At 38.7% G+C, this 25,657-nt stretch overlaps 1 protein-coding gene across 1 annotated transcript; it reads left to right on the forward strand.

The window, feature by feature from the left end:
* Nucleotides 1-3,516: 3,516 nt before the first annotated feature.
* Nucleotides 3,517-25,431, forward strand: LIPM (lipase family member M). Its single transcript, XM_058543475.1, has 9 exons — nt 3,517-3,678; nt 6,716-6,833; nt 13,755-13,953; nt 14,819-14,928; nt 18,740-18,876; nt 19,016-19,162; nt 20,479-20,550; nt 22,048-22,119; nt 24,986-25,431. The coding sequence occupies exons 1-9, from the start codon at nt 3,532-3,534 to the stop codon at nt 25,253-25,255; spliced, it is 1,272 nt and encodes a 423-aa protein (XP_058399458.1). The 5' UTR covers nt 3,517-3,531; the 3' UTR covers nt 25,256-25,431.
* Nucleotides 25,432-25,657: the final 226 nt, after the last annotated feature.

Raw genomic sequence — 25,657 nt, forward strand, 5'->3', positions numbered from 1 at the left:
TAGCAGAAAGAAAGAAATAAAGATCAGAACAGGAATAAGTGAAACAGCAATGAGAAAAACAATAGAAAAGATCAATGTAACTAAGAACTCATTTTTTGAAAAGATAAACAAAATCGACACATCTCTAGCTAGACTGCCTAAGGAAAAAAGAAAGATGGCTCAAATAAATAAGATCAGAAATGAAAGATGAGACATTACAACTGATACCACAGAAATACTAAGGATCATAAAAAAACTACCATGAACAATTATATGCCAACAAATTGGATAACTTAAAAGAAATAAATTCCTAGAAATATCACTGATGTTAATGGAATACTACTGTATATTCTTGAATTTTCTAGCATTTCCTAAAGCGGTAGGGTGTGAAAATTTGTCTTTTTAGAAATTAACTCACCTAAAACAGTTATACCTTCTATAATCCAAGCCTCAATGTTGCGCAACTGTTATTTTAAAATCCTGTAGTTTTCCTTGTGTTTAAGCATAAGCATTAAGTACATTCTGTTGTCTTGTTTTGCAATAGTATTTAAAATTATTCCCAAAACTATGAAATTTTTAAATTTAACTACAACTTATTCTAGAATTTAATAACTTTATTCCAAATTAAAATTTTATATTATTCTTAAAAAAAATAAAGAACCATCACATGTTGATTAATGTAGCTGAGAGATATTTATTGGTGTCAAAAGGAGAATCAGAAATTTTCAGGCATGTATGACAAACCAAAAGACCATTTGCCTGAAGGCCTGGAGTCTCCTGTGAGGTAACATATTGAGAGAAGAAAGAGCAGGCCATGAGTTTATCTCAGTACGAAAATTTGTCATTTTATTGTAGAGTGATTCTGACAAGAACATTGACTTGAACTTTCAGATAGATTCCATGGCATAGCCCCCACTGGACTCAAGGCTTCAGTTTATAAAACCTGAAAGAATTGTTTTAATAAAACTCAGTTCAGCTTGGGGGAAAGCAGCACTAACTCGAGAACCCTTTAACCTACATGCCATCAGAAAAGAGGAATTCTCTCCCGGTTTCAGGGGGACTTTTTTGTTTTGCTTTTTTTTTACTCTTTTGTTACGAGGTTGTTTTGTTTTGTTTTGTATTGTTTTTGTCCTATTTTGTTTGTTTTAACTGTTTCAATTTTTATACCTTTTACACACAGTACACCTATGGGTAAGGCTGCATGTTGATTCTCTATTCACTTTTTTATTAGAAAGATTTCCTTAACCTCTCTCCTGTTTGACCTGTTGCTTTTATGTAATTTCGATATTTAATTGATTTATAGATAGTGCATATTAGGGGAGACCCATTTTCTTAGCTTCAAGATCTCAAAGTATTTCAGATCCTCCTTTTTTATGTATTGAGACAGTAAAAAACCCATTTTAAAAGATCACAGAGTTCTAAATTTATCTTTACCTCTAAAGATAAATCTCTCTATTCCAAGTCGGAGGTCACACAGGCACATTTGAATCCCCCATCTCTCTTTATAATGTTTCCGATGCTTTTCACGGGCTGTGAGTTGCTAAGGTTGGTAAGGGCATTGTTAAAATTCTGCAGTGAGGAAGAATTGTACTTACTTAACATTTGTTCAAAATGTAGCTCTTTGAGCTGGACTTAGAATGTGACTTTCCTGCTTCCAAAATGACAGTTGTAAGCTCAGAAAGTTACCCAAGAATTTGAGAGCCAAACTGAATTCTATTTTCTCTGCATTGTGCTTGTACCAAAGGAGGACACAGTTTCTAAAAGCTTAAAAAAAAGAGAGGGGGTAGTCCTACTACCAAAAACATAGGATTCTTTCTGAACTAATCAGTTTATTCACATCATTTGTTTGGTTAATAAGTCTGTGCAGTATTCACAAGTATGTTTATGCAATGTGAGAGTTGATCTTACCTGAATATATTGGAGCAAATGTGAGTAGATTATATCTCTCAAATTTATAACGAAATTATTGAGAATTATTTTGAATTTTAAATCCAGGAGAGAACTTTTTAAAGGGACAATTCACAGAGATTGATGTAATTGCTTTTGATAGCAATGAGGCTTTATCCTTGAATGGGGAAGAAATGTAAAAGTTTTTTCCTTGTGATAATAATCCTAAACAGTGAATTAAAATACCTGAATTTTAGTCCTGGCCTTGCCACTAGCTAGGTAATGTTGGGCAAATCATTTAAGGTGTCTTCACAAAAGAGCTGAATAAAATTTTCTTTCCTTCTGGTTATATAACATTTTAAAATCCTAAAATGTCAACAGTGGGAACCAAAGTTCTTTTCTAAAATTTTGTTTAGCATAGTTTCAGAATGAGCTCAAGGGGTACGGAGGACGTGGGGCTCTTCAGAGTGTTAGAAAAATGCTCCCTCTAATTAGACCAAATTGATCCTTCTTAGCATGAGTCAGATCAACAATGGTGGGAGCGTTGAAATTAGTCCAGATAAGAGCTGCAGGTTCACCTCATTACCATTCCATGCAGCCAGCCCAGAATGGGTGAGGCTGAAACTGCGGGCAGATGCTTTCTCATAGACTCATCATCCCTGTTCCAGCTTTGGCTCATTCACCAATCATATTCCAAAAGTCTGTAGATTATTGTGGCCACTGTTAGCTCAGTTCTGGAGAGTTTATGTAAAAATAAAGAAATTTTTTACTTTAAACAATATTTTTTCTTCAATTCTAACACATTCTTTACAGAAAAGGAAAATAAGTCTATCCTCCTGGCCTGCTTAAATATTGGGAGCCTAAAGAATTGCTCACATTGCCACACAGTCGAGTGAACTGGAACACTTAGTTTATGAAAATAACTAGGCTGCAACTCATTTCAGTTATTGCAGACAGTTTAATTACCAGGTATTCGTCTAATTAATCTCTCAGCAATTAACTAGTGATTACAACAAAAAATAAAACATTTTGTACATGTCTATTTAGTTGAGCTAGACAGAAATGGCCTAAACATGGATGATTCATTTTCTTCCAATATTCTCACCCATCACTAAAAATAGAAAATGTCCTAAAATTTTTTGACATTTTAAATAAAAATACTTATCACTACATTGATATTTAACCAAAGGACAGTGATCATTGAATCCGTAGACTGTGACTATAGAAACTTGTAAATGTCTTCTGCAGACTCCATATCTTTCTACCTATCAAAGAAAGATAAAAACTACGAAAAAAAGGAAAAGATGCTTCTTACGGTCCTTATTACCTGATGATGAAGAACAGGGGTTTTATGGGCTGTATCATACGCACATAACTCTAGGTTGCATCAAAGAAAGTTCTACACACCTAGAAGTTAAAGGATTTGTGACTGCAGGTTGTATGAGGAAGTGGGAGGAGCCATGGCATTGGGACATCCTAGACAATGTTTCCATTCTACTTTGTATTCTTTCATTCCTATCGCCCAAACTTGTTTAATTTGCTTCCGTATTTGGGGAAGGAATTACAGCTGGAAAATATCTGAAGGAGTTTTTAAACCTGCAGATCCTTCTGACTTTAGAATTAGTTGTTATATTGCCAGGAAAAAATAGATGCAGATGTTGGACCATGTCAAAAATCTTGTTAAGAGAGTGGATTGTTTCACACAGAACGGAAATGTGGCTTCTGATTCTGGTGGCGTATTTGCTCCAAAGAAATGTGAATTCAGGACGAATGCCAACTAAAGCTGTGGATCCAGAAGCATTCATGAATATTGTAAGTTGGGATTTTCCATGTTTTGGGGGAAATGAAGCACCTTACATGTTAATGTTGGTATCTGTGTCTTAACTGCATTATGTGTTATACTTATATATGGTGGTGATTTTTGCTAGCAGAGCACAGGCATAAATTAGCATATTGTACTGGAAAGAATGCTAAACTGGGTATGAGTAGACCTGGGTTCTCCTCAAACAAATTCAGTAAACTTGGGCGAATGACTTAATCCCTTTGGGCTTCAAACACAGTTTAACTGTTTTTTAACCTCTTAGGTTCATTATATGAGCAGAGAAAACACTGCAGTATCTTAGGCCAAGCCCTGACCCTTGATTATTTCCGTTTTGCGTGTGCTTTGTATTCTCCTTCTACTTTTTCCCATATTGGAAAGGTGTCAACCCTCCCCTCTTACTATCAGGACACCCACTTCTAGTAGCATCTTGTACCATTCTTGTCTATTCTTTTTTTCATATTTTGGGCTGGTGACTCTGTTGACTGACAATAAAAAGACTCTAATGAATGCTAGAGAGGGCCTCCTGTGAGTAAAACTCACAAATGATGTAACATCTCTTTAGGCATCCCAGAAAAAATTTTTGACTTACTTTCAAATTCTTAGTTGAGTTTTAATAATGTCTGCCATATAGTAACACTTATCCCATAGCAGACATTGTGATGAAAGCTGAAAAAATACTATTTCATTTAATCTTCATTGCCCTATGCAGTAGATACAATCATCCCCATTTTTCAAGTCAAGGAACTGAGATTAAACAGGTTAAGCAACTTAAATTAGGCGACACCACTGATAGGTGGCAGAGCTACAATTTAAATCCAGGCCTGCCTGAACACAAAGCTCATAATTATAACCACTATGCAATAAACCCTTCCAGCTGAGGAGAGGCTACCTCCAGATGAGTAAGAGAGTAAGATGATCACGTGTAATGTTCATGCTCGATGGATTTGTCACAGATTTAACATGCCTTTATAAAGATTTAAGACCATTTTTACAGATGCTTCCCTGAATAGATTCTAAAACTTTGACAGGCCATACAAATATTCTGAATCTACATGATGCCAAACAGCAGATTTTCTTTGACCATTCCAACAATTGACTGTCTTTTGATGGTTTGTCCATATAGTTAGCAAATTTGTATAGATCCCTAGGAGCTATTCTTCCGGCCCTGAGAAGGTCCCACACAAATTCCTCTGGGTTATTGGGTGGAGGGAATCTCTTTAGCTGTAAGCAGAGCCAACCTCCCTAGGCCTGGGTGTGCCCAGCGCCTACGCACTGTTGAGGCTTCAGGAGCCCTAAGACTAAAATCTATTGAATTGGACTCTGCCATTGAGCAGTTATGCATGGAGATTCAAAGTAAAACAGAAAATTCATATAATTGCTGGCATAAGTTAAATGAAATAGAATAAAAATGGTTCAGAGTCTGAATGGTTTTGACCCTGTATACTGATTTATATGGATATAATCTACCCTATATTTTGGTATACAAGTGGCTTCATTCACGTATTTTTCTAGCAAGTGTTAATTGAGCACCTATTTGGCCCCTGACACTGTGCTATGCACTGAGGTCACAGAAACATCTAAGAATATCAAAAGCCCTGACTTCATGGAGCTTACAATCCAGTGGGGAAGGCAGACACTCAATTACTCATTACAAGAGCAGTGAAATCAAAGAAGAAGAAATCAGAAGAAAACATACAATAGAAGAAGCTAATCCAGGGAATTGAAGAAAGTTTTTCTGAAGAAAAGTTTCTTAATCTGAAGTCTGAAAGAGGAATAGGAGTTACTTCAGTGGGTTGGGGTGATTTTTAATTGTCATAGTAGCTAATGCTCATTGAGAACCTACTATGTGCCAGGTAATCTAGCTGGTATTATATGCTTATTATCTTTTTACATTCTTTGCAACAATCCCATGGAGTATGAACCATTGGTATACCTAACTTACAGATGAGTAAACTAAGGAATAGGGACAGGTTAACTAGATTTCCCAAGATCATACAGCTAGTTTGTGCATTAGTGTTAGTAGGGTTAAAACTCCAGCAGTGGGACTCCAGGCCCTTCTCTTAACTACTATGCCCTTTGCCCCATATACTACACTTTGGCATTTTGCACTTACCTTTCTCCTCGCTTGTTCCTTTTAAAGCAGCAGCTGATAGAAATAATCCCCTTCTGATCTGGGTGGCACAGTGGGCGAGAACAGTGAGGATACTCCGGAGATCTCTGCAGCTTCGTATTTTACAAAGAGTTTCTACATGTAACAACTGTATTGAGTAGGGGTCCTTAACCAGAGGTCCATGTATAGGCAGCAAGGAATCTGAAAACCTTGGAAGTGTATGCAAAAATGTGTTTGTGTGTCCCTGTGTATACCCATTTTTATAGTTCTCCTCAAATTCTCTGAGGGATCCTTAATCCAAAAATGTTAAGAACTACTGCTCTTGAGTCTGTGGTTTTAGAGCTGAAAAGAAGCTTTGGGAATTCATGACCCAGGTTCTCATAAGCTGTCTTGGGACAAGTGCCCCATTGGATATATTATAATTACCTGATCCCTAACCCAGAGTGGGCCCGGAAATCTCTATGTTTAAGTGCCCCAGATGATTTTGATGCATACCCAGGTTTGGGAGTCAGTGTTCTGGTCCAGTGGTTCTCAAACATTAGAGTGCATCAGAATTTCCTAACGTGCTTATTAAAACACAAATTTCTGGGTCCCATCTTCAGAGTCCCCAGTTCAATAGGTTTGGGTGGAAACTGATAATTTGTATTTCTAACAAGTGCTCAAGTGATGCTGATGCTTTTGGTCCAGGGACCACATTTCGAGAACCATATTCTAGTCCAGTATCCACACTAAAGATCAATAAAATGAGAACTAGAGAGGATTGGCTAATTTTTCTAAGATAACATAACTATCTAGGGAAAAGTGAGGAATTTCTTATCTATGTCTTCCAGCATCAAGGCATCTACTTTTTACTTTTGGATCATTGAGAATATAGCCATACAGAAATGAACTCAAAAGAAATTGTGCTTTTTCCATAGAGTGAAATCATCCAACATCAAGGCTATCCCTGTGAGGAGTATGAAGTCACAACAGATGACGGGTATATCCTTTCTGTTAACAGAATTCCTCAAGGCCTAATGCAACTTAAGAAGACAGGTATGGTTTACCTTATGTCACTCCAATGTGGCAGTCTTCCCTACAGTAAAGACTTCCTTATGATTTGAGTGTGCAGAAGAAAGTCTGGGTTCTTGGCACAGACTGGGGCCCACTGTTCAAGCCAAAATATGGCTTCAGTTCCCCAATAATCCCCGTCACCACCATCCCATCCCCAACTATCTCAGATAAACATAGTGTTTGCTTTTCAAAAGAGACTTTCAAGAAAAGTCCATTTCTTGACCCCTCTAGCACTAAACCCATTCCCTAAACCCCTCCTATACAGATATTCTAGAATATCCACTGATGATCTCTTGAACAGACCACACCAACCTCTGCTCATGAAGAATGCAAACTCCAATAATGTGCCTGGTGCCATGCCTGCACACTTTATATTCCCCATCCAAATGGCTCTTTAAATATTTAAGATGTTGCCCAGCTTTTCACTAAGGTCTTTTTAAGAATCAGGAACTATATATACACTTTTAATATTTGGTACATGTTTCCATAGTTCATATAATCTCATTTTTTTTTTTTTTTTTGGTATATGGGATTTTCAGCTATTGCTGGCTTTTAAAAAATTCACCTCTACTAATAGTTAAGTGTCCCCATCCTCCATCTCTATTTGGCACTATTCCTTTTAATACTCTAGCTCTATGTGTATAGCAGCAACTACATTACTTGTCGTGAGTACAGGTAATATAATTTCTTGTTGTGTTCTTTCTATATGCCAGGCACAATGCTAAGTGGTTTATTTGCATTAGCCTCATTTAACTTTCACAATAATCCTAAGAAATTGCTGCTCACAGAGGTTAAGTAACTTGTCCAGAAAGTCTGTGTTAGTACTTGCTAAACTTGCACTCAAATGTTGCAACACCTGCACTCAAATCAAGATCTGTCTGCCACTGTAGCCATGTTCTTAAGTAGGACCAGAAAATGCTCAGTGAATGCTATTGGTCTCCAGTGTACAGGAACTTCAGGTCTGTTTTGTTCCAAACCAGCTTTTTTTACACCTGCACAGCTGTGCCTTGTCTGTGTCCAGCGTGCTCCCACCTCAGTGCCTTTGAACTTACAGTTCTCCCTCTGGACCCTATCTCATCAGTTATCCCACACTCTTCTTTCGGGCCCTCTTTATCACATTCTTTCTCTGGCCACCCTATTCAAATAGCAGCCTATTGAGGTCGAGCCCTTTATCCTGCCTACTTTTCCTTACGGAACGTCACAGCCTCTGATATGACAGATATTTGCTTGTTTATTTATTATCCATCTCCTCCAAGTAGAATGTAAACTCATTGGGTGCAGGGACTTCACCTATTTTGTTCAAGGCTATAACCAGTGCCTAAAAGAGTGCCAAGCACATTGTAGGTGCCAACAAATATATGTGGAATGAATTAATGGATTTTACATAAAAAAATGAAGAGCCCAGAGACAGAACTTTTCACTAAGCCCCCTCAATCTTAGAGGGCAAGCAAGACACAATTCTTCCAAGCAATCGAGTGACTGCGGCAGTTCCTAAGCTCAGGGGTCACCTGCAGGCCTATTCCTGGTGGAGTTTGCTTTCTCACACCCCATTCGTTTAGACTGTCCACTCTCTGCTCAGGAGTTTGGAGTTCAAGGCATCAGCCTTTTTGGTCCAGTGGGCGCAGAATACCCCCCTCTAGTGGCTGACGTTGTTCCTGCAGCTCCCATTGGCCTTTTCAAAGAGGAAATCTCCCGGTACTGAAAGAAAAAGGATTTCTCACTGTCTCTTCAAAAAGAGGGCCAAGGAAATTCAAACTGAAAACAATTGAAAGATGTCTATAAGCTTGTGACAAAAGCCTTTTTAAAATCTTACTTCATCAAATAATCATTGTTAGCTTCAACTATTTACATCAAGAGAAAAAATGGGGGTCAGCCTGGTGGCATAGCACTTAAGTTCGCGCATTCCGCTTTGGTGGCCCAGGGTTCACCAGATCGGATCCCGGGCGCGGACTTACTCACCGCTCACCAAGCCCCGCTGAGTTGGTGTCCCACACAGAACAAATAGAAGGACCTACAACTAGGACGTACAGCTATGTACTGGGGCTTTGGGGAGAAAAAAACAAAAAGAGGAAGATCAGCAACAGATGTTAGCTCAGGGCCAATCTTCCTCAAAAATAAAAAATTAAATTAAATTAAAAAAAGAAAGAAAATAAGCTAGGCCATCCTCAGAAATGACAGCTTTTCTAAGAGTAGTCCTTACACATTCACCTGCTGGGTATAATTTAAATGAATGGCCATGACTTACAGGATATTTGAGATGATGTAACTCATCTATAAGCCAATTCTCTCAGTAGGTGAACCACAAGTACAAACTATACTGCTAAGTCCGTCCAAGCTGACCCCAACCATGGAAAATGTCCTGAGGATTCCAAAGGGGAGCATTGATCCACCTTGGTTTGATCACCTTGTGCTGAGGTCACCTCCTTGAGGGCTAAGAGGATGAACTCAATGACCAGACATAAAGGAAAACCTAAAGTAACTTTGAGATCCTTCCTCCTGGTCCTGCACTACCAGCCCTCATGTTCTCTTCCCAGAGGGATAAAATGAGGCAAATCGAATTCATGAAGATTGCCCAAATGCTGGTAGAGTGTGTTGTACAAAGGCCTTTGTCCTGTAGGGAGACTGCATATAGACTCACTTCACTGAATACCAGGAGCTACCGTCTTATACGAGGTCAGGCAGCACGCTGGATGCCTGATGCACAATATCTCCGTTAACCCCCAAAACCCCATGAGGTGAGCCATTGCATCCTCGTTTTGCTAATGAGAACACTGAAGCTCAGAGAATCACTGCCTTAGAAACTTATAGTACTAACAACAGCAGCAGCAATAAAGCTCCTTTCTACTATAGGCCTATTCTAAGCCAAGACATTATGTACGTTCATTATCTGATTTAATTCCCACGAGTCCTGTCAAGAGCATGATGTTTTTTCCTCCTACAGGCACAGCATTTTCTTAATCTTTCATTATTATTTGCTAATGTCAAAAATGATATATTTACCTTAATTTACTTAACATGTTAGAATCTCTAAAGCCCTTAATTCTTCTTTACCTCTGTGATGTTTTCATAAATTTTATTGTGATATAATTTCAAACTTACAGAAAGTTTCCGGAAATAATAAAAGGAACAGTCATATAGCCTTTACCCTGACTTACCAGTTGTGAATTACATTTTGCCCACATTTACTTTATCATTCCCTCTCTCTCTTCTTATCATTTTACTTTTTAAGAAACCTTTGATAGTAAGTTTAAGACATCATGCCCATTTACCCCTAAATTCTTCAATATGTGTTTCCTAATGTCAGGGAGAAAAAAAGACTTTTTCCCCTATGCATCTTAGATTCTCAACTGGGGCCCTGGAAATTAGGCTAACAAAAGACAGATTAACAAGAGAAAAATGGGCAGAGGTTTAATAGCATGTGCATCCCACATACACGTGGGTGCACTCAGAGATGATAACTCAAAAATGTGGTTAGAATTTGGGGCCTATATATCTAACTTAGTAGGGGAAAGGGAGGGGGAGAAAGAGCACTATAGAAAAGCAAATGACTTTTTGGAAAGATAACTGGGCCCTTAGGAGGACGATGGGAGATATGCTAGTTTGTGACAATATCTCTCTGTTGTGGTGCCAACTTCTCATCTCCAAGAAGAGAAGATTAGAATTGCTCCTGGGGAGGGATTCAGGACAATGGAGTTGTTTTGGAAGGCTCTGCTTTTAGGCAGATAAAGGATTTATATATGTGCCTGTCGATTGATGAATGGATAAAGAAGATGTGGTGTATATGTATATACATATACACAAATGGTATATAATGTATATATAATGAAATATAATTCAGCTGTAAAAAAGAAGGAAATCCTGCCATTTGTGACTACATGGATGTAACTGGAGGATATTATGCTAAGTAAAATAAGCCAGACAGAGAAAGACATATACTATATGATCTCAATGATGTGTGGAATCTAAAAAAAAAAAAAAAAAAAAAGTTGAAGTAACAGAAACAGAGAGAAGAATAGTGGTTACTAGAGGCTGATGGGTGGGGGAAATAGGGAGATGCTGGTGAGCACATCTTCAGCTGTAAGATGAATAATTTCTAGGTATCTAGTATATTAGCACGGGGACTATAGTTAACATTATTATGCTGTATACTTAAAAATTGCTAAGAGAATAGATCTTAAGCATTCTCACCACAAAATAAAAGGTAACTGTGTGAGGTGATGGATGTGTTAATTAATCTGATTGTGGTAATCATTGCACAATGTATATATATATATCAAAACATCATGTTTTATACTGTAAATGTATACAATTTCACTTGTAAATTATACATCAATAATGCTGGAGGAAAAAAGAAAAAAATTTTTAAAAAAGCTAATATCACCGTTATTGGGACAAGTCATCATCATGTACTTCGTAATACAATGCACTGAGAAGGACGCACCTTCACTTCTGTGGTATTTTTGCCAAAATATATAACCTGAATCACATCATGAAGAAACATCAGACCAACCAAATTGAAGAACATTCTATAAAATAACTGTCCAAAACTTTTCAAAAATGTCAAAGTCAAAAAAGACAAAGAAAACCTGAGGAGTCTTTCCAGTTTATAAAGGCAACAAAGAGACGTAATCAAATGTGGTATATGATCCTGGATTAGATTATTGACCAGGAAAAAAAAAAAGGCTATAAAAGATTTTGGCACAATTAACAAAATTTGAATGTGGATTATGAATTAGATACTAATATCAATCAGCGTTAGTTTCCTAATTTTTATAAATGTATTGTGAATATAGAAGAGAACATCCTTCTCAGTGAAGAGGATCAGGATATGACTCCCCCCCAGATATGTCTCTTTGGCATAAGAATTATTCTGAGTTGAAGACATTTGAGTTCCTGAAATCCCTTATCTTCCTAAAAGACTGTCTGTCTGAAATTGACACACACACACACACACATATATATACCACATCTTCTTTATTCATTCATCAGTCAACACGTCAACACTTAGGTTGTTTCTATATCTTATAATGCTGAAAAAAAAAATGGGAGTGCAGCTATCTCTTCGAGATACCAATTTTGTTTCCTTTGGATACGTACCCAGAAATGGGATTACAGGATCATATAGTAGTTCTATTTTTAATATTTTGAGAAACCTCCACATTGTGTCCTGTGATGGCTGTACCAATTTACATTCCCATGCACAGTGCACAAGGATTCCCTCTTCTCCATATTCTCACCAATACTTGTCATCTCCTTTTTTTTTTTTTTTTGGTGAGGAAGATCAGCTCTGAACTAATATCTGTTGCCAATCCTCCTTTTTTGCTGAGGAAGATTGGCCCTGGGCTAGCATTGGTGCCCATCTTCCTCTACTTTATATGTGGGACGCTGCCACAGCATGGCTTGATATGTGGTGCGTATGTCTGCACCCGGGATCAGAACCTTCAAACCCCGGGCCGCCCAAGTGGAGCACGTGAGCTTAATCACCACGCCACTGGGCTGACCCCGGTTATCTCTTCTTTTTGACAAAAACCATTCTAACAAGTGTGAGGTGATTTCTCATTGTGGTTTTGATTTGCATTTTCCTGATGATTAGTGAAGTTGAGCACCTTTTCATGAACTTGGCCATTTCTATGTCTTCTCTGGCAAAATGTCCATTCAGATCTTTTACCCGTTTTTTAATCAGGTTATTTGTTTTTTTGCTATTGAGTTATGCAAGATCCTCGTATATTTTGGATATTAACCTCTTATCAGATACATGGTTTGCAAATATTTTTTCCCATTCCATAGGTTGCCTTTTCACTCTGTTGATTGTTTCATTTGCTGTGCAAAAGATTTTTAGTTTGATATAGTCCCAATCGTGTCTTTTTGCTTTTTTTGCCTATGTCTTATCCAAAAAAATCATTACCAAGACCAATGTCAAGAAACTTCTTCCCTAAGTTTTCTTCTAGAAATTTTATGGTTTCAGGTTTTACATTTAAGTCTTTAATCCATTTCGAGCTAATTTTTGTGAGTGGTGTAAGTTAGGGGTCCACTTCCATTTGGTGATATTAGCTTTCATCACTACGGTAAAGTGGTGTCTGTCAAGTTCTTCTACTGTCAAGTTAGTGTTTTTCTCTTTATAATTAGTAAATAATTTGTGAGGAGATACTTCCAGTATATGTAAATATCTTGTATTTCTTCAAATTTTCACCCAAAATTTTAGCCTCCATTGATGATTTTATAATGCCATCAATCTTTCTATATTTATTAATTGGCATTATGCTGTAACTAAGAGCTTTTCCTTCTCCCCTAATTATTTGTTTATTCATGTAATTGATATCAATGTGGACTTAATACATTCTTAACTTATTCAGTGGGGTGTAATTTATTGCTATCATTATTTATTCTGATGCTCAAATTTTCCCATATTTGAACAGTAGGACCTCCTTCAAGCTGGCTTGTGGGTCCTTTTGATATGAAGGACCTGTAATCATTAAACCATTTTATATATATATATGTCTGTACGTATAGATATATATATGTGTGTGTATATATATATATAATTATCTTATTCATTATACTATACCACCTCCAGTGTCCTCTGAGGTGCCCAGACAAGTCTAGTAATAGCAATAACTACACAAGAACAACAATGGAAACTCAACTTTATTGATCCTTTCTCTGAGCCAGGCATTGTGCCATCTGCTCCTTGGGCCCTCTTTTATTTACTCTTAACAAAAATTCTATTTTTCTGACAGGGAAATCAAGTCACAGAAAGGTTAAGTAACCGGCCGAGACAATGAAGCTGGCGAGCAGCTGTGTCAAGGTTTGAACGCAGGTTTCTCTAACTCGAAAGCCTTCACACATTCAAGGAGAACAAGAAAGGTGGAGAACATGTCCCACAGTTGAAGTTCTCTTTCGTAGGTTCCAGGCCTGTAGTGTTACTGCAGCATGGCCTGCTTGGAGACGCTAGCAACTGGATTTCCAACCTGCCCAACAACAGCTTGGGCTTCATTCTGGCAGATGCTGGTTTTGACGTGTGGATGGGGAACAGCAGAGGAAACACCTGGTCTCGAAAACACAAGACCCTCTCCATAGACCAAGATGAGTTCTGGGCTTTCAGGTACATGAAAATCTTGAGAGTGGAAGTAGACATGGATGTCTTTGGAAGAACTGGGTAAAAAATTATGGCTTCTGGTATTTGGATAATTTACTTTGTTTGGGTCATCAATATTATAACATGATATTCCCTATCTTAATTAACAGTGATTCTTTTGGGGAAGTGGTGGAGAAGATTGGGTTCCCCAAGTGGAAGTTTGGGTCTGGAGAATGGGGTGAGACTGGTGGTTGGGGTCAGGTTATTGAGACTGGAATTAGAGAAGTGTGGGTCCATTCCCCTGTAGATGGATATCCTGGGACTAACTCTTCCATGAATGATGACAAGGACTAGCATCCCCAGGAGGAGATAAGACAAGGCAACATTAAAGATATAAGGGAAACTATTAAGCCTTAGGGACCATCAATTTGACTAACATGTCTCTCACATTCCTCCAAAGGTTTTTAATGTTTTCGTTTAAATTACCTATTGACATTTAACCTGCTCTTTATCCATTTCATCAGAGAAGGTCCCCTGCAACATCTTTAATACTTTTCATATAAATGAATCTTCATGGTCTTGTGCTGTTTTGCTAACAGAATAACAGGACACCTCCTCTAGGAGGTGGGTCACGTGCTCAGTAAATATTCATTGAAGATAATTATCGCTCTATGATAACATCTGGAGAAAACAGCAATTTGTTAACAGCCTGTGACCCCAGAGGCACTCATGCATCACAGGTTTGAAACTAGTCTGTTCTGAGTGTTGTGAGGAGTGCGGTAAACAAGCTGTTGGGGCTGACGACTCAAGGGCTCGTTTGTAAATCCAGGGGGCTGCTTTTGTTGGTTTCTGATTATAATTTTTCATATAACTTTGTCTTTTCCCCTTGTAGTTATGATGAGATGGCTAGGTTTGACCTTCCTGCAGTCATAAAATTTATTTTGCAGAAAACAGGCCAGGAAAAGATTTACTATGTCAGCTATTCACAGGGCACCACCACGGGTAGGTTCAAAAGAAAGCAGGTTTGTATACTCAGAAAAAATGTAAGCGTATGGTGCACAGCTATGCCTGGGCTCAGTCGTCTCTAACTTCTCTCAGTTCTGGCCTCATCCTCTTCAGTGACTCTAAGGGCTGCAGGAAATGGGGCCTAGATCAAGGGACACCTGTGGTATGGTAGAAAGAGCATGGGCTTTGAAGTCAAACAGATGTGGATTCAAATACTGGCTTTACCATTTACATTAGGTAAATGTCCTTGAGTAAATCATTTAATCCCTCTGGTCTCAGTTTCTTCATGTATAAAATGGAGATAATAACTCCCTCTAAGGGGTGTTAGAGGTGTTTGGACTATTCAGTATGATCATATATATAAGATCTGTGAAGGCAGGTATTTTGTCTAAGACATAGCTGTAAGAGCAGTTCCTGGCACATAGTACGCACTCAATAAACGCATTGAACAAGTGAAGCCCTGAGTTCAGTGTCTGGCACATAATAGACAATCAATATGCAGTAAGCATTGTCATCATATTACAAACAAAACTGATGGGGGATTTTACTCAAGTCTTTTTCTTTTCCTTCTAATGCCAATGTCTGGAATGATGTGCTGGTGTCTTTTTGCTTTTGATGAATTTGTGAGAAACCTTAACTCATGGCACCTGCAGGATTCAGGTCACTCACTTGGGGAGATGGAAGTGGAGACTGTGGCTATCCTGGCCCTATATCAGACCAAAGCCAATAGGAAAAATGTGTTTGGCTTAGATTAGGATGAAGGAAGATCAAGAGAGGCACAGTGTGTACCATGAAGAGAAGCTGTCTAGAAGGGGCTGGAAAGAGCTCTTTACCTTCATCCTGAGCCCAAACCAAAGTTGAAGGCCAGGGTGAGAACTTCTAAGGAGGCAGGCGAGCACTCGCTTAGAGGAAGCAAAATTTTCTCTTGAACCAGGACAGCCGTGTTTAGGTAGCAGGACAGGATTTATACTCGTTATTATGGAAATTTGAAGTTTTGTGAACAATTTGACTTTTGCTCTCTCTCTTGTCTGTGATTTAGTATCATCCTCATGTCACCTCAGCCTTTATAATACTAATAATTGCCTTTTATGAGCACCTACTAACTGCCAGCCATTGTATATGTATCATTTTGCCCCATTCCTTTACTGCATATCCACAAGAATATGCAGTGGAGATTTGTATCCCTATTTTACAGAGAAACAAATTATGGCTTAGTGAAAGAGCTTGACCACAGTTGCTTACACAGTGAGCAGACCACAAAGCCAAGACCCATACTTATGTACTCAAAGCACATGCTACATACCCACTATATACTGAGGTTTGTAAGTTGGACAAAAATTAAACTCATATATTCCTCTACTTCTAAAAGAGTTTTAGCTCCATTTCCACAGTTGTAGGAGATTCTTATGTCAAATTCCTTCAAAAAAAATAGAAAAAGATGAGCTATGAAACCCGTTGTCATACTTAAAGCACTGTGAATTTAGATCAATAGTGGGAAAACCTCAGCCATTTTTTAGTTATCTCACACTTCTTGTTCCTTTAATTAAACAACATATCACGGAGTCTTAAGCCATTTGGTTTCTAAGACCTCAGCAGACCGTCCAGTCACTTTGGCCACTGATACTGATTTGCCAATTGATTTGATTCTGCAAAAGTTCACAAAAATCCTCAAATATTATCAGCAAGCCATGAATTCACCTTTTGCTATCTGTTTATCTCCTGGAATGGAGTGGCCACTCTACCTCTCCCTGAAATTCCTCAAATTTAGTCTCTGTCCTCAAGCAAATGGAGGATAAAGTACTTGCTCTGAGGTATTTCAAGGAAGAAAAAAGCCACCGTTGGAGGGGGATGTTCAAAACTTATGTAAGTCCAATGCTTTCTAGGGAAGTCTCTCATGTCTCTTATGTACCAAATCGCTGAAGTCTCTCTTACTAGTCATATCCTAAGGAAAGAGTCTGAGACTCATGGCAAATCTGGTTGGCAAAGACTAAACTCTATGGCCTGCAGCCCCTGGCCACTGACTTTTATTAAGAAGATAGTGCGTGTAGTTTAACCAACAGGATTAATCTGACTCCAAAGTAGGGTAAGCGTAGTGGAATAGTGGGCTATTTTTGTTTAATTCTCTTCTTTTTCTCTTATTTGTATAAAGCTTGTTACTATCTGTATTGGGAAGGGAAGATGTGATTCATTACAGCTTCTTAGGTACTATCACGCTATCAGAGGCTCTTTTCCTATAGAACTTTCTCAGAAATCATTTATGATCATTACAATGACATTATGTCAAAAATAAAATCGAATTGTGAATCTGTTCTAATGACTGAAGGGCTATTGGAACTAAGGGCATAAGTTCATGTGGCTCACTTTTAATTGATGCTGTCTAGTCAATGAAGAGTCTGACTCACATTTTCTTTTCCATATTTTTCCATAACATTAACTGATTCAAGCGATGCTAGCTTTCACCATGTACTTCATAGAAAGAACACTAAAATGTTGTACTTGCTCCAACTCTAACATCCAGAGGCCTTTAAAAGAATTTTTTTATCTATACTCAAATTGTTCAACTTGACATGAAGACAAAGATGCTAATGATGAGGCTAAATGCCTTTTCAAGAGAAAGGAGAGGGCACAAATGCATAGGATTCTTCTAGTAGTCAACCAGGGAGCTGTTAATACGGAGAACTTGAACTTGCTTTGCATAAAGAGAAATATTGCTGGTAGAATTTATCTAGAGTTCTCAGATCTTGACATTTGAGGGGAGTTCTAAAATGGTCAGAATTAAGTTGGAATATAGTTTAATGTATTTTCAACCCAGTCCTACTGATGGTACAACTGACACAGCACAAACTAATAACAGGTCACTCTTGGGCCTGCCTTTGCATGTGGCTGGCAAACCTAATCACATGGAGGAAAAAGCAGGGAAGGAATCGGTCTTTCTTAATATGCACTTACCTTCCAGAAGCTAGACAGAAGTCATGTGATTCTAGTTTTCCTCTGCACAGCCCCTCTCCCCAAACCTGCAAATATCAGAGGGTACATGGGCTTTTTGAAATAAACACACAGTATTTCAAATACAATAACTATGCTATGGCTTTGTATTATAGCTTTTTTCTCCCAAAGTCTCCACAGGGATCGTCCCTATACAGTGGTAATTCCGGGAATTTGTCCCTATTTTATAGGTGTAGAAACTAAAGCAAAGTCTGACTTAACCAGAGTGCCTTATCTAGTCTATGACAAAAATAAGAGTTGGAATCCAGTTCACTAGACAACTTGTCTACTAGATTACATTACAGTTTGGGTTTCAGAAAAGTTAGGGATGAAGGAAAACCAGCAAAACCCTTCTACCTCAATACCCATTATGTTTCAGAACACGCTTATTATCAGTAAACAAGGCGATTTCTCTAGTTCTCAATTTCTTTCACTGGAAAGTAGAGATTTGTTAAAAATACCTCACAACCATCTTAGAATTAAATGAGGTAAGAACCATGAAAATCCCCAGCAAAGTGTCTAGCATATAGTTACTTCTCAATATATATATTTTTTCCAAGTCCGTATTATTCATTAACGCATTAATTTAACTAATTTATTTAATTCAATAATTTACTGAAAACCTGCTACTGGAAAACAAATATGTTAGGTGTCAGAGGGAACACAGAGGAGTTTTTGCTGCTGGTGTTTTTCCCCTGCAAGGAGCTTATAATTTCATAGGATTAACTCTCTCACATAATTACTGAAATATCTGAATAAAACTAAGCATTTGATGAGTTCTAGGATATTCAGTATTCACACTGACACATTTCTTCTCTTGCAGGCTTTATTGCATTTTCCACTATGCCAGAGCTGGCTCGGAAAATCAAAATGTATTTTGCTTTAGCGCCCATAGCCACTGTTAAACATGCGAAAAGCCCTGGGGCCAAATTTTTGTTGCTGCCGCATATGATGATCAAGGTATGTGACTCCTCAGATACTTCCTTGTCTTCGTAGAGGAGTCTTCCACCCCAATTTGCTGAGACATTCACTTTTAAATTAAAGCCACTTCTTTTTTGCTATAGTGCAATGACTACTATTTCACTTCATATTTTTACAGGGATTGTTTGGCAAACAAGAATTTCTGTACCAGACCAGATTTCTCAGACAGTTTATTATTTACCTTTGTGGCCAGGTGATTATTGATCAGATTTGTAGCAATATCATATTACTTCTGGGAGGATTTAACACAAACAATATGAACATGGTAAGTAGGTGCCCAGTAACTCCTCAGTTTCCCAAAGCAAAACTAGGAATTATTAGTCTCATTCCTTGAAAGTGAGCTAATGCCAATGAAGACTTAGAGAAATGTAATCCTGGTAATTCAGTTTTCTCCAAATCATAATAATATGCAGAAAATGCTTTAACACGGGCTGAGGCAAGGTTAACGTAAGGGCATTGCTATGTATTAACTTCATGGATTAGAGATGGAAGGGGTCTAAAAGCAGCTTTGCTACAGTGAATTAGCAGATGGAAAAAAGTGACTAGAAGCCCGTAGTCAAAGAGAGAACTACCATGGATCATCCACCTCTTTTTCCTACTTGGGTCCTTCTGGTTTGTAGTTCAAGTCCTTTGATAGGACGTTTGGGAGTTTCAGTGTGGCTTAGGCAAAGCTACCAGTTGGTGGGTGCCACAGTGTGGCTTCCCCAGGAAGCATACTCTGAGATGGAGATTACGCAGAATGATTTGGGTTATACCCTTAGGGTAACACTCAGAGAAGGAAAGGAAAGAGGATTTGATAGATGAAAAAGTTAAGCCGTGGTGCAGTCCCAACGGGAGCCTCAGTTGATCTTACAGGAATTTGTGAAGATGGGATGACCCTTCAAGAGCTGTCTCAAGTTAGAGTGAGAGGGCTGGGTCTTTGTACCCCAACATCAACCACTCATTTAGTACAGATGACATCAGTAATGAAGGAGACACTGGGCTAGGCAGCTCTCTGCACCTGGGACAGTCCCCTAAGGAGACCCGACAGTGACGGACTGTCTGCCAGCAGCACTCCCAGCAGCTGGAAAAAATACGTATTTAATTCCTGAAGAATTTTTTCTTCTTTTTTATTAATAATATGATTAGTAGCTACCATTTGATAAGCAGTTATTATGCACTAGGCTACGTTTTTCGCTGTAACAACCCTATGAGACAGGTATTACCAATATCCCCACTTTACAGATGAGTATCCTGAAATTTAGATTTAGGATTAAATAACTCTCCCAGATTCACCTAAAAATGAAAAGGCAGACCTAGAATTTGGATACAGGCCAGTTCTAGAGTCCTCACCCTTAAATACTCTAGTAAAGTTTTTTAAAAGAAGAAGTCATGTCTTTAATAAGTTATTCTCAGATGAAAGATACAGGTGCCCAGAAATACATTTAGTGGCATTTTTTATTTACGTGCATGTGTATATTACTGTTTCATGGTAAGCGCTGATAATTTAATGATGTTCCCATCTCTGGAGATTTGGTCTTGACAAGTTGCACATCTCATAAGTTTTTCCATGTCCCACAAAACACTTATGCTTTGTTACAGAGCCGAGCAAATGTATATGTTGCTCATAATCCTGCTGGAACATCTGTGCAAAATATTCTACACTGGAGCCAGGTAAGAAGGTTGAATTTGCGGTCTTTGCTAAGGGTCTTGGTGCATTTTGTCTGGAATAGTCAAAGGATGCCCTTTTAATAGTCCGGAATAAATTATTTCGTATTTATTCCAAGATGAAATGTGATCCTGTCAACGCTGTTTCAACTGTGAATTTGATCTGGAACGTTGAAACTTGTCAGGAGATGGGAGGAAAGGATTGGCCCAAGGACATCTTTGGTGGACCTTAAAAGTGTGAATTCAGATGGTCCAAGTGAGACCTTTCTCAGTGAGACCATCTCTCAAAGATGAGGCTGGAGGGCTGGCCCCGTGACTTGGCGGTTAGGTGTGCGCACTCCGCTGCTGGCGGCCCTGGTTCGGATCCCGGGTGCGCACCGACGCACTGCTTCTCCGGCCGTGCTGGGGCCGCGTCCCACATACAGCGACTGGAAGGCTGTGCAACTATGACATACAACTATCTACTGGGGCTTTGGGGGAAAAAAAAAATTAATTTTAAAAAATTAAAAAAAAAAAAAAAGATGAGGCTGGAGATCATGTTTCCAGATTCTTCTTGCCTCCTCCAGCAGCATAGTCATGTAGTAAAAAAAAAAAAAACTGCTAAATTGGAGCCTGATTACCCGAAGAGGTTTTCCCAGGAGTCCTTTGCGCTGCAGACCACACCTGCAGTCACAGGAGGAAAGGCCCTGATTACCAGTCCCATGAACCAGGGAAGTGTGGTTGATCTGAGGTGAAACATTCCAAACTGATTCAAGGAATGTCATTATTCTTTCATGTAAGAAGAAGCACTGAGCCTAATATAGGCCACTATAGATAATACTATAGAGTGCCCCCAACTGGCTGTGGAAATAAGAATGGATATAAAGACAGGAGCTAGAGCTTAATTAACCTTAGAAACTCATCTACCAAAAACACTACCTTGTAAAAAAAAAATGGGGGCACTTAACTCAAGCAGAGAGTGTTAAGAATAGTGATAACATCTATATAAATCACAAATATTGATCCTATTTGTTTTCTAACGATTTAGAGCCTAATCAAATTGTCCCTCTAAGATTATTGTCATATTTTAGTATGGGGGGTGGGCAGCTGAGTGTGTGTGTGTGAGAGAGAGAGAGAGAGACATTTTATGATCAAAACCAGAGACGGATTCTGAACTGGATCACATTTTGGTCACTTTTGCCAGAATCACCACATTGCACAACTCCAGGGGGGCTTTCCCACTGCAGCCTAACAGAGCTGTGCAGAACACTCATCCACACAGACTACTATGGGAGTGTACTTTCTGGAGTTGTAGAACGTGGTGGTCCAGTATTTCTGTAGTACATTTTTCTCTCTGAAAGGGCCTTATTCTTGCCTTTTCACTTTAATGCTGAAGGGAGGAGCAGCCTCAGCCTTTGCTTTCTGCTTCCCTCACAGTTACAGACTTGGTAGCACATTTTCACACCTCTCCCTATCCTTATCCAGTGATACATTTGAACCATGTAAATTTTTGTTTCCTTCTAGGCTGTGAATTCTGGGGAACTCCAGGCATTTGACTGGGGGAGTGAGACCAAAAATCTGGAGAAAGGCAATCAGGTAAGAAAATCAAGTACCTTCTGCTGAAAATATATCCTTTCAAAATGCATGAGAGGGAAGTTATGGCAGCAGTTTTTTTTTAGAGATGGGAATAAAATACGAGAATTCAAGCAGAAAGTAATAGTTAGGGTTTGACTCCATTCAAAAACGGGAAAGTTCAAAACTTAGCCAAGAGGCTTTTAGGATAAAAAAAAACCTTTTATAATGGAGTAGGAGGACTTTTTTTGATAGGGCTGCCTCTGTGAACAAGGCACTGGGATTCCTGGGAGCAAGATGGGGTAGATTTAGTGAAGGGAGGATTGTGCTCTCTGGTAACTACTAGAAGGATCCTTTTAGGATCAAAAAAAAAAAAAAAAACCCAACCAGGAATGAGGATGGCAGGGGTGAGGTCATTTCACGGTACAGTAAAAAGAGCATTAAATGGCAAGTGAAGATTATGGTGTTCGTCTTGCCTCTACGCTATAAACTTGTGTGATCATGGATAGGCTGCTTTGATTCTTCAGGCCTTGATTTATCTTTAAAATAAAAATTATTGAACTAGATAATCCCTAAGACTTCTCCCTAGTCACACTTTATTAATTAATCTGTAATTTGCAAGTGAAAAAGTGAAAAAAAATGTTATTACATTACCCAAGAAAATGTGTAGTCAATGCTATCGCATAAAATTAAAAATAAAAGTTGTGAAGACAGAAGTAGATATTATACTCTTCTGAGCATAAAATCTTCACTGAAGATTATCGGTTAGCTTGTTTGTGAATGTAAACAAGTGTTGACCATACAAACACAAAGCTGGAGAGAGCCAAGTAGACACATCTTTAGGTTAACTTGACATCCATTTCCATACATCAGTCTAGATATAAAAGACTAGGAAACTGCACAGACTGTGTAGGGCCCTGCAAGAGCAAACTCTCAATCACAGGTATCAGCTACTTCACTATTTCCTAAAACATGTCTTTAGAGAAAGCATTCCAGTTCCAAAATAGATTTATCAACATTTAATGTCCTGAGTTCTACAGAAAGTGACACGTGCAGAGTAGGTGCCAGAAAATGGTCATGGAAAGGAAGAGAAAACACACATATGAAAAGATGTGATAAAATCACAGAACCTTAGAGCTAGACCTGACATTTAGTTCAGTCTTTTCACCTGTAAGATGAGAAATAAATATTACTGGCTCCATAGAATATTCCAACCTTTCATACTAAGTTAGGCTATAAAAGGTGGTTCTGATCACCAAATTCCAAATTCCAACATGTGATGGTGGGGAGAGTTTCCCCACACCAACAAGCAATTCTCAGACACCAGCTGGATGTCATATGGTTTAACTCAATTCTGACACTATTTAGCCGAAAATAGCATCATATCCTGCAGGTTAAGGGCTCAGTCCCACAAAACTGTCCTCCAATTCAGATGCCAATCCCAATCCCAGGTTGTTATCTGTGCTTCTGACCAACTAACTATAAATCAGAGATTCCAATAACCTCCTCCTCAGGTTCGATTAATTTGGTACATCGGCTGACAAAACTCAGAGAAACATTTTACTTACTAGATTATTGGTTTATTATAAAAGGATATAACTCAGAAACAGACAGATGGAAGAGATGCATAGGGCAAGGCATGTGGGAAGGGGCACTGATCCCATGCCCTCTCCAGATGCACATTCTCCCTGCATTTCCACTTGTCCACCAACTTGGGAGCTCTCTGAACCCTGTCTTTTTTGGGTTTTTATGGAAGCTTCATTACACAGACATGATTGATTAAATCATTGGCCGTTGTCCATTGAACTCAATCTCCAGTCCCTCCCCCTCCCTGGAGGTCCAGAGGTGGGACTGAAAATTCCAGCCCTCTAAACACATGCTCAGCTCCACTGGCAACCAGCCTTCATCTAGTTCCAAGTCACCTCATTAACCTAAAAAAAGACACCTTTACGGCTCTCATCACTTAGGAAATTCCAAGGGATTTAGGAGGTCTGTGGCCAGAAACAGGGATGAAGACCAAATATATATTTCTTATTATATATCACAGGCTATAGCTCCTAGTTCTTAGAAAGCCACAAAAAGAAACAGGAGCTGCCAGGATTGGAACGTTGGGTCCAGGGTGGATTTTCTGAGTGAGAAATGGGCTTCGACATTTCTGTTGAAAGTTCTGGGTGCTGATTAACCTCAAGGGCTCAGCCAGCCAGGCTGATCTAGCAGTTCTGCTTGAATAAGGGAAGTTCTCAAGAACTAGGAATCCTAGATACCCTTCTTTGGGTTATGGGGGACTGGAGCAGGGATCTAATTTTTACTTCCCATTGGCTCAAACCACCCAAATTCCAGTACTATTGACTTCCCTCCTGTTTTTGGAGACACAGTCAAGCTGGCCTGCCTTAAGGGCTTTCTGTTAACACAGCAAGTCTCTGAAGACCCAGAGGCCTTCTCAATAGGTTCCATTCTCTTGTCTTTCTCTCTAGAATATCTCTAACTCTGGCCTCATGAAAGGTTTGTGAAATTCTTTAAAAGGATGGGAACATTGTCTTCTAAAGGCAATTTATGTGTAAAATATTTATTAAGAAGAAGAAAAAGAATTGAACATTATTTAATGCCTAAAGTACTAGGCAATTTACCTATTTTCTCATTTAGCCTAGTAACTTATTATAGATATCATCCCCATTTCACAGATGAAGAAACTGAGGTTTAGAGAGGTCAAGTATTTTTACCTTAAAGTAGGGACTGGAAGAGAAACTCTTCATGCAGTTCTATATGGCTCTAGTGCCCATTAACCTTTGGTCACAACACAGGGCATATTTACTATGTTTATTTGGAGTGTAAATTATGAGTTTGGAAGTCCAAATGTTATCTACAGTTAAAAACTATTCCTTTTCTCTAGCCAACTCCTGTAAGGTACAAAGTTAGAGACATGACGGTTCCTACAGCCATGTGGACTGGAGGTCAGGACTGGCTTTCAAATCCAGAAGATGCGAAAGCACTGCTCTTGGAGATGACCAATCTCATTTACCACAAGAACATTCCGGAATGGGCTCACTCGGATTTCATCTGGGGTTTGGATGCTGCTCATCGCATGTACAATGAAATCATACATCTGATGAAGGAGGAGGAGACCAACCTTTCCCAGGGAATGTGCAGGGTCAGATTATGAGGTATCGGACAGTGACAAGCCTTAGGAGAAACCTCATGGAAAATGGGGCTGGGGTCCAGGAATGGAGGATTTTAAGGATTTTTGAAATTGGAAACCTACCACATCAGTAGAAGGGAGGTAGAGAAGGGAGGGCAGAGATAGAGTAGATGTTCCTTCAGAGTTCCTGCATTTGGCACTGAAACTGACATTCAAATTTTTTTTCAGTTAATTAAACTACTCATTGAGTGAACATAGGTTTCATATGCTATCATATATTCCACCATTTTGAAGGGTGGGTTTTACCCAGTAGCTAGAAATTATCTAGACATTCTCTATGCCTCCCTAAAAATTTTTTTTTTCTATGAGCCACAGTTTTTGAGCAATAAAGTAAAATGACAAATTGGGACAGAGGTCTTGAATCTC

The sequence above is a fragment of the Diceros bicornis genome, chromosome 6, assembly GCF_020826845.1.
Source record: "Diceros bicornis minor isolate mBicDic1 chromosome 6, mDicBic1.mat.cur, whole genome shotgun sequence".
Classification (NCBI taxonomy): domain Eukaryota; kingdom Metazoa; phylum Chordata; class Mammalia; order Perissodactyla; family Rhinocerotidae; genus Diceros; species Diceros bicornis.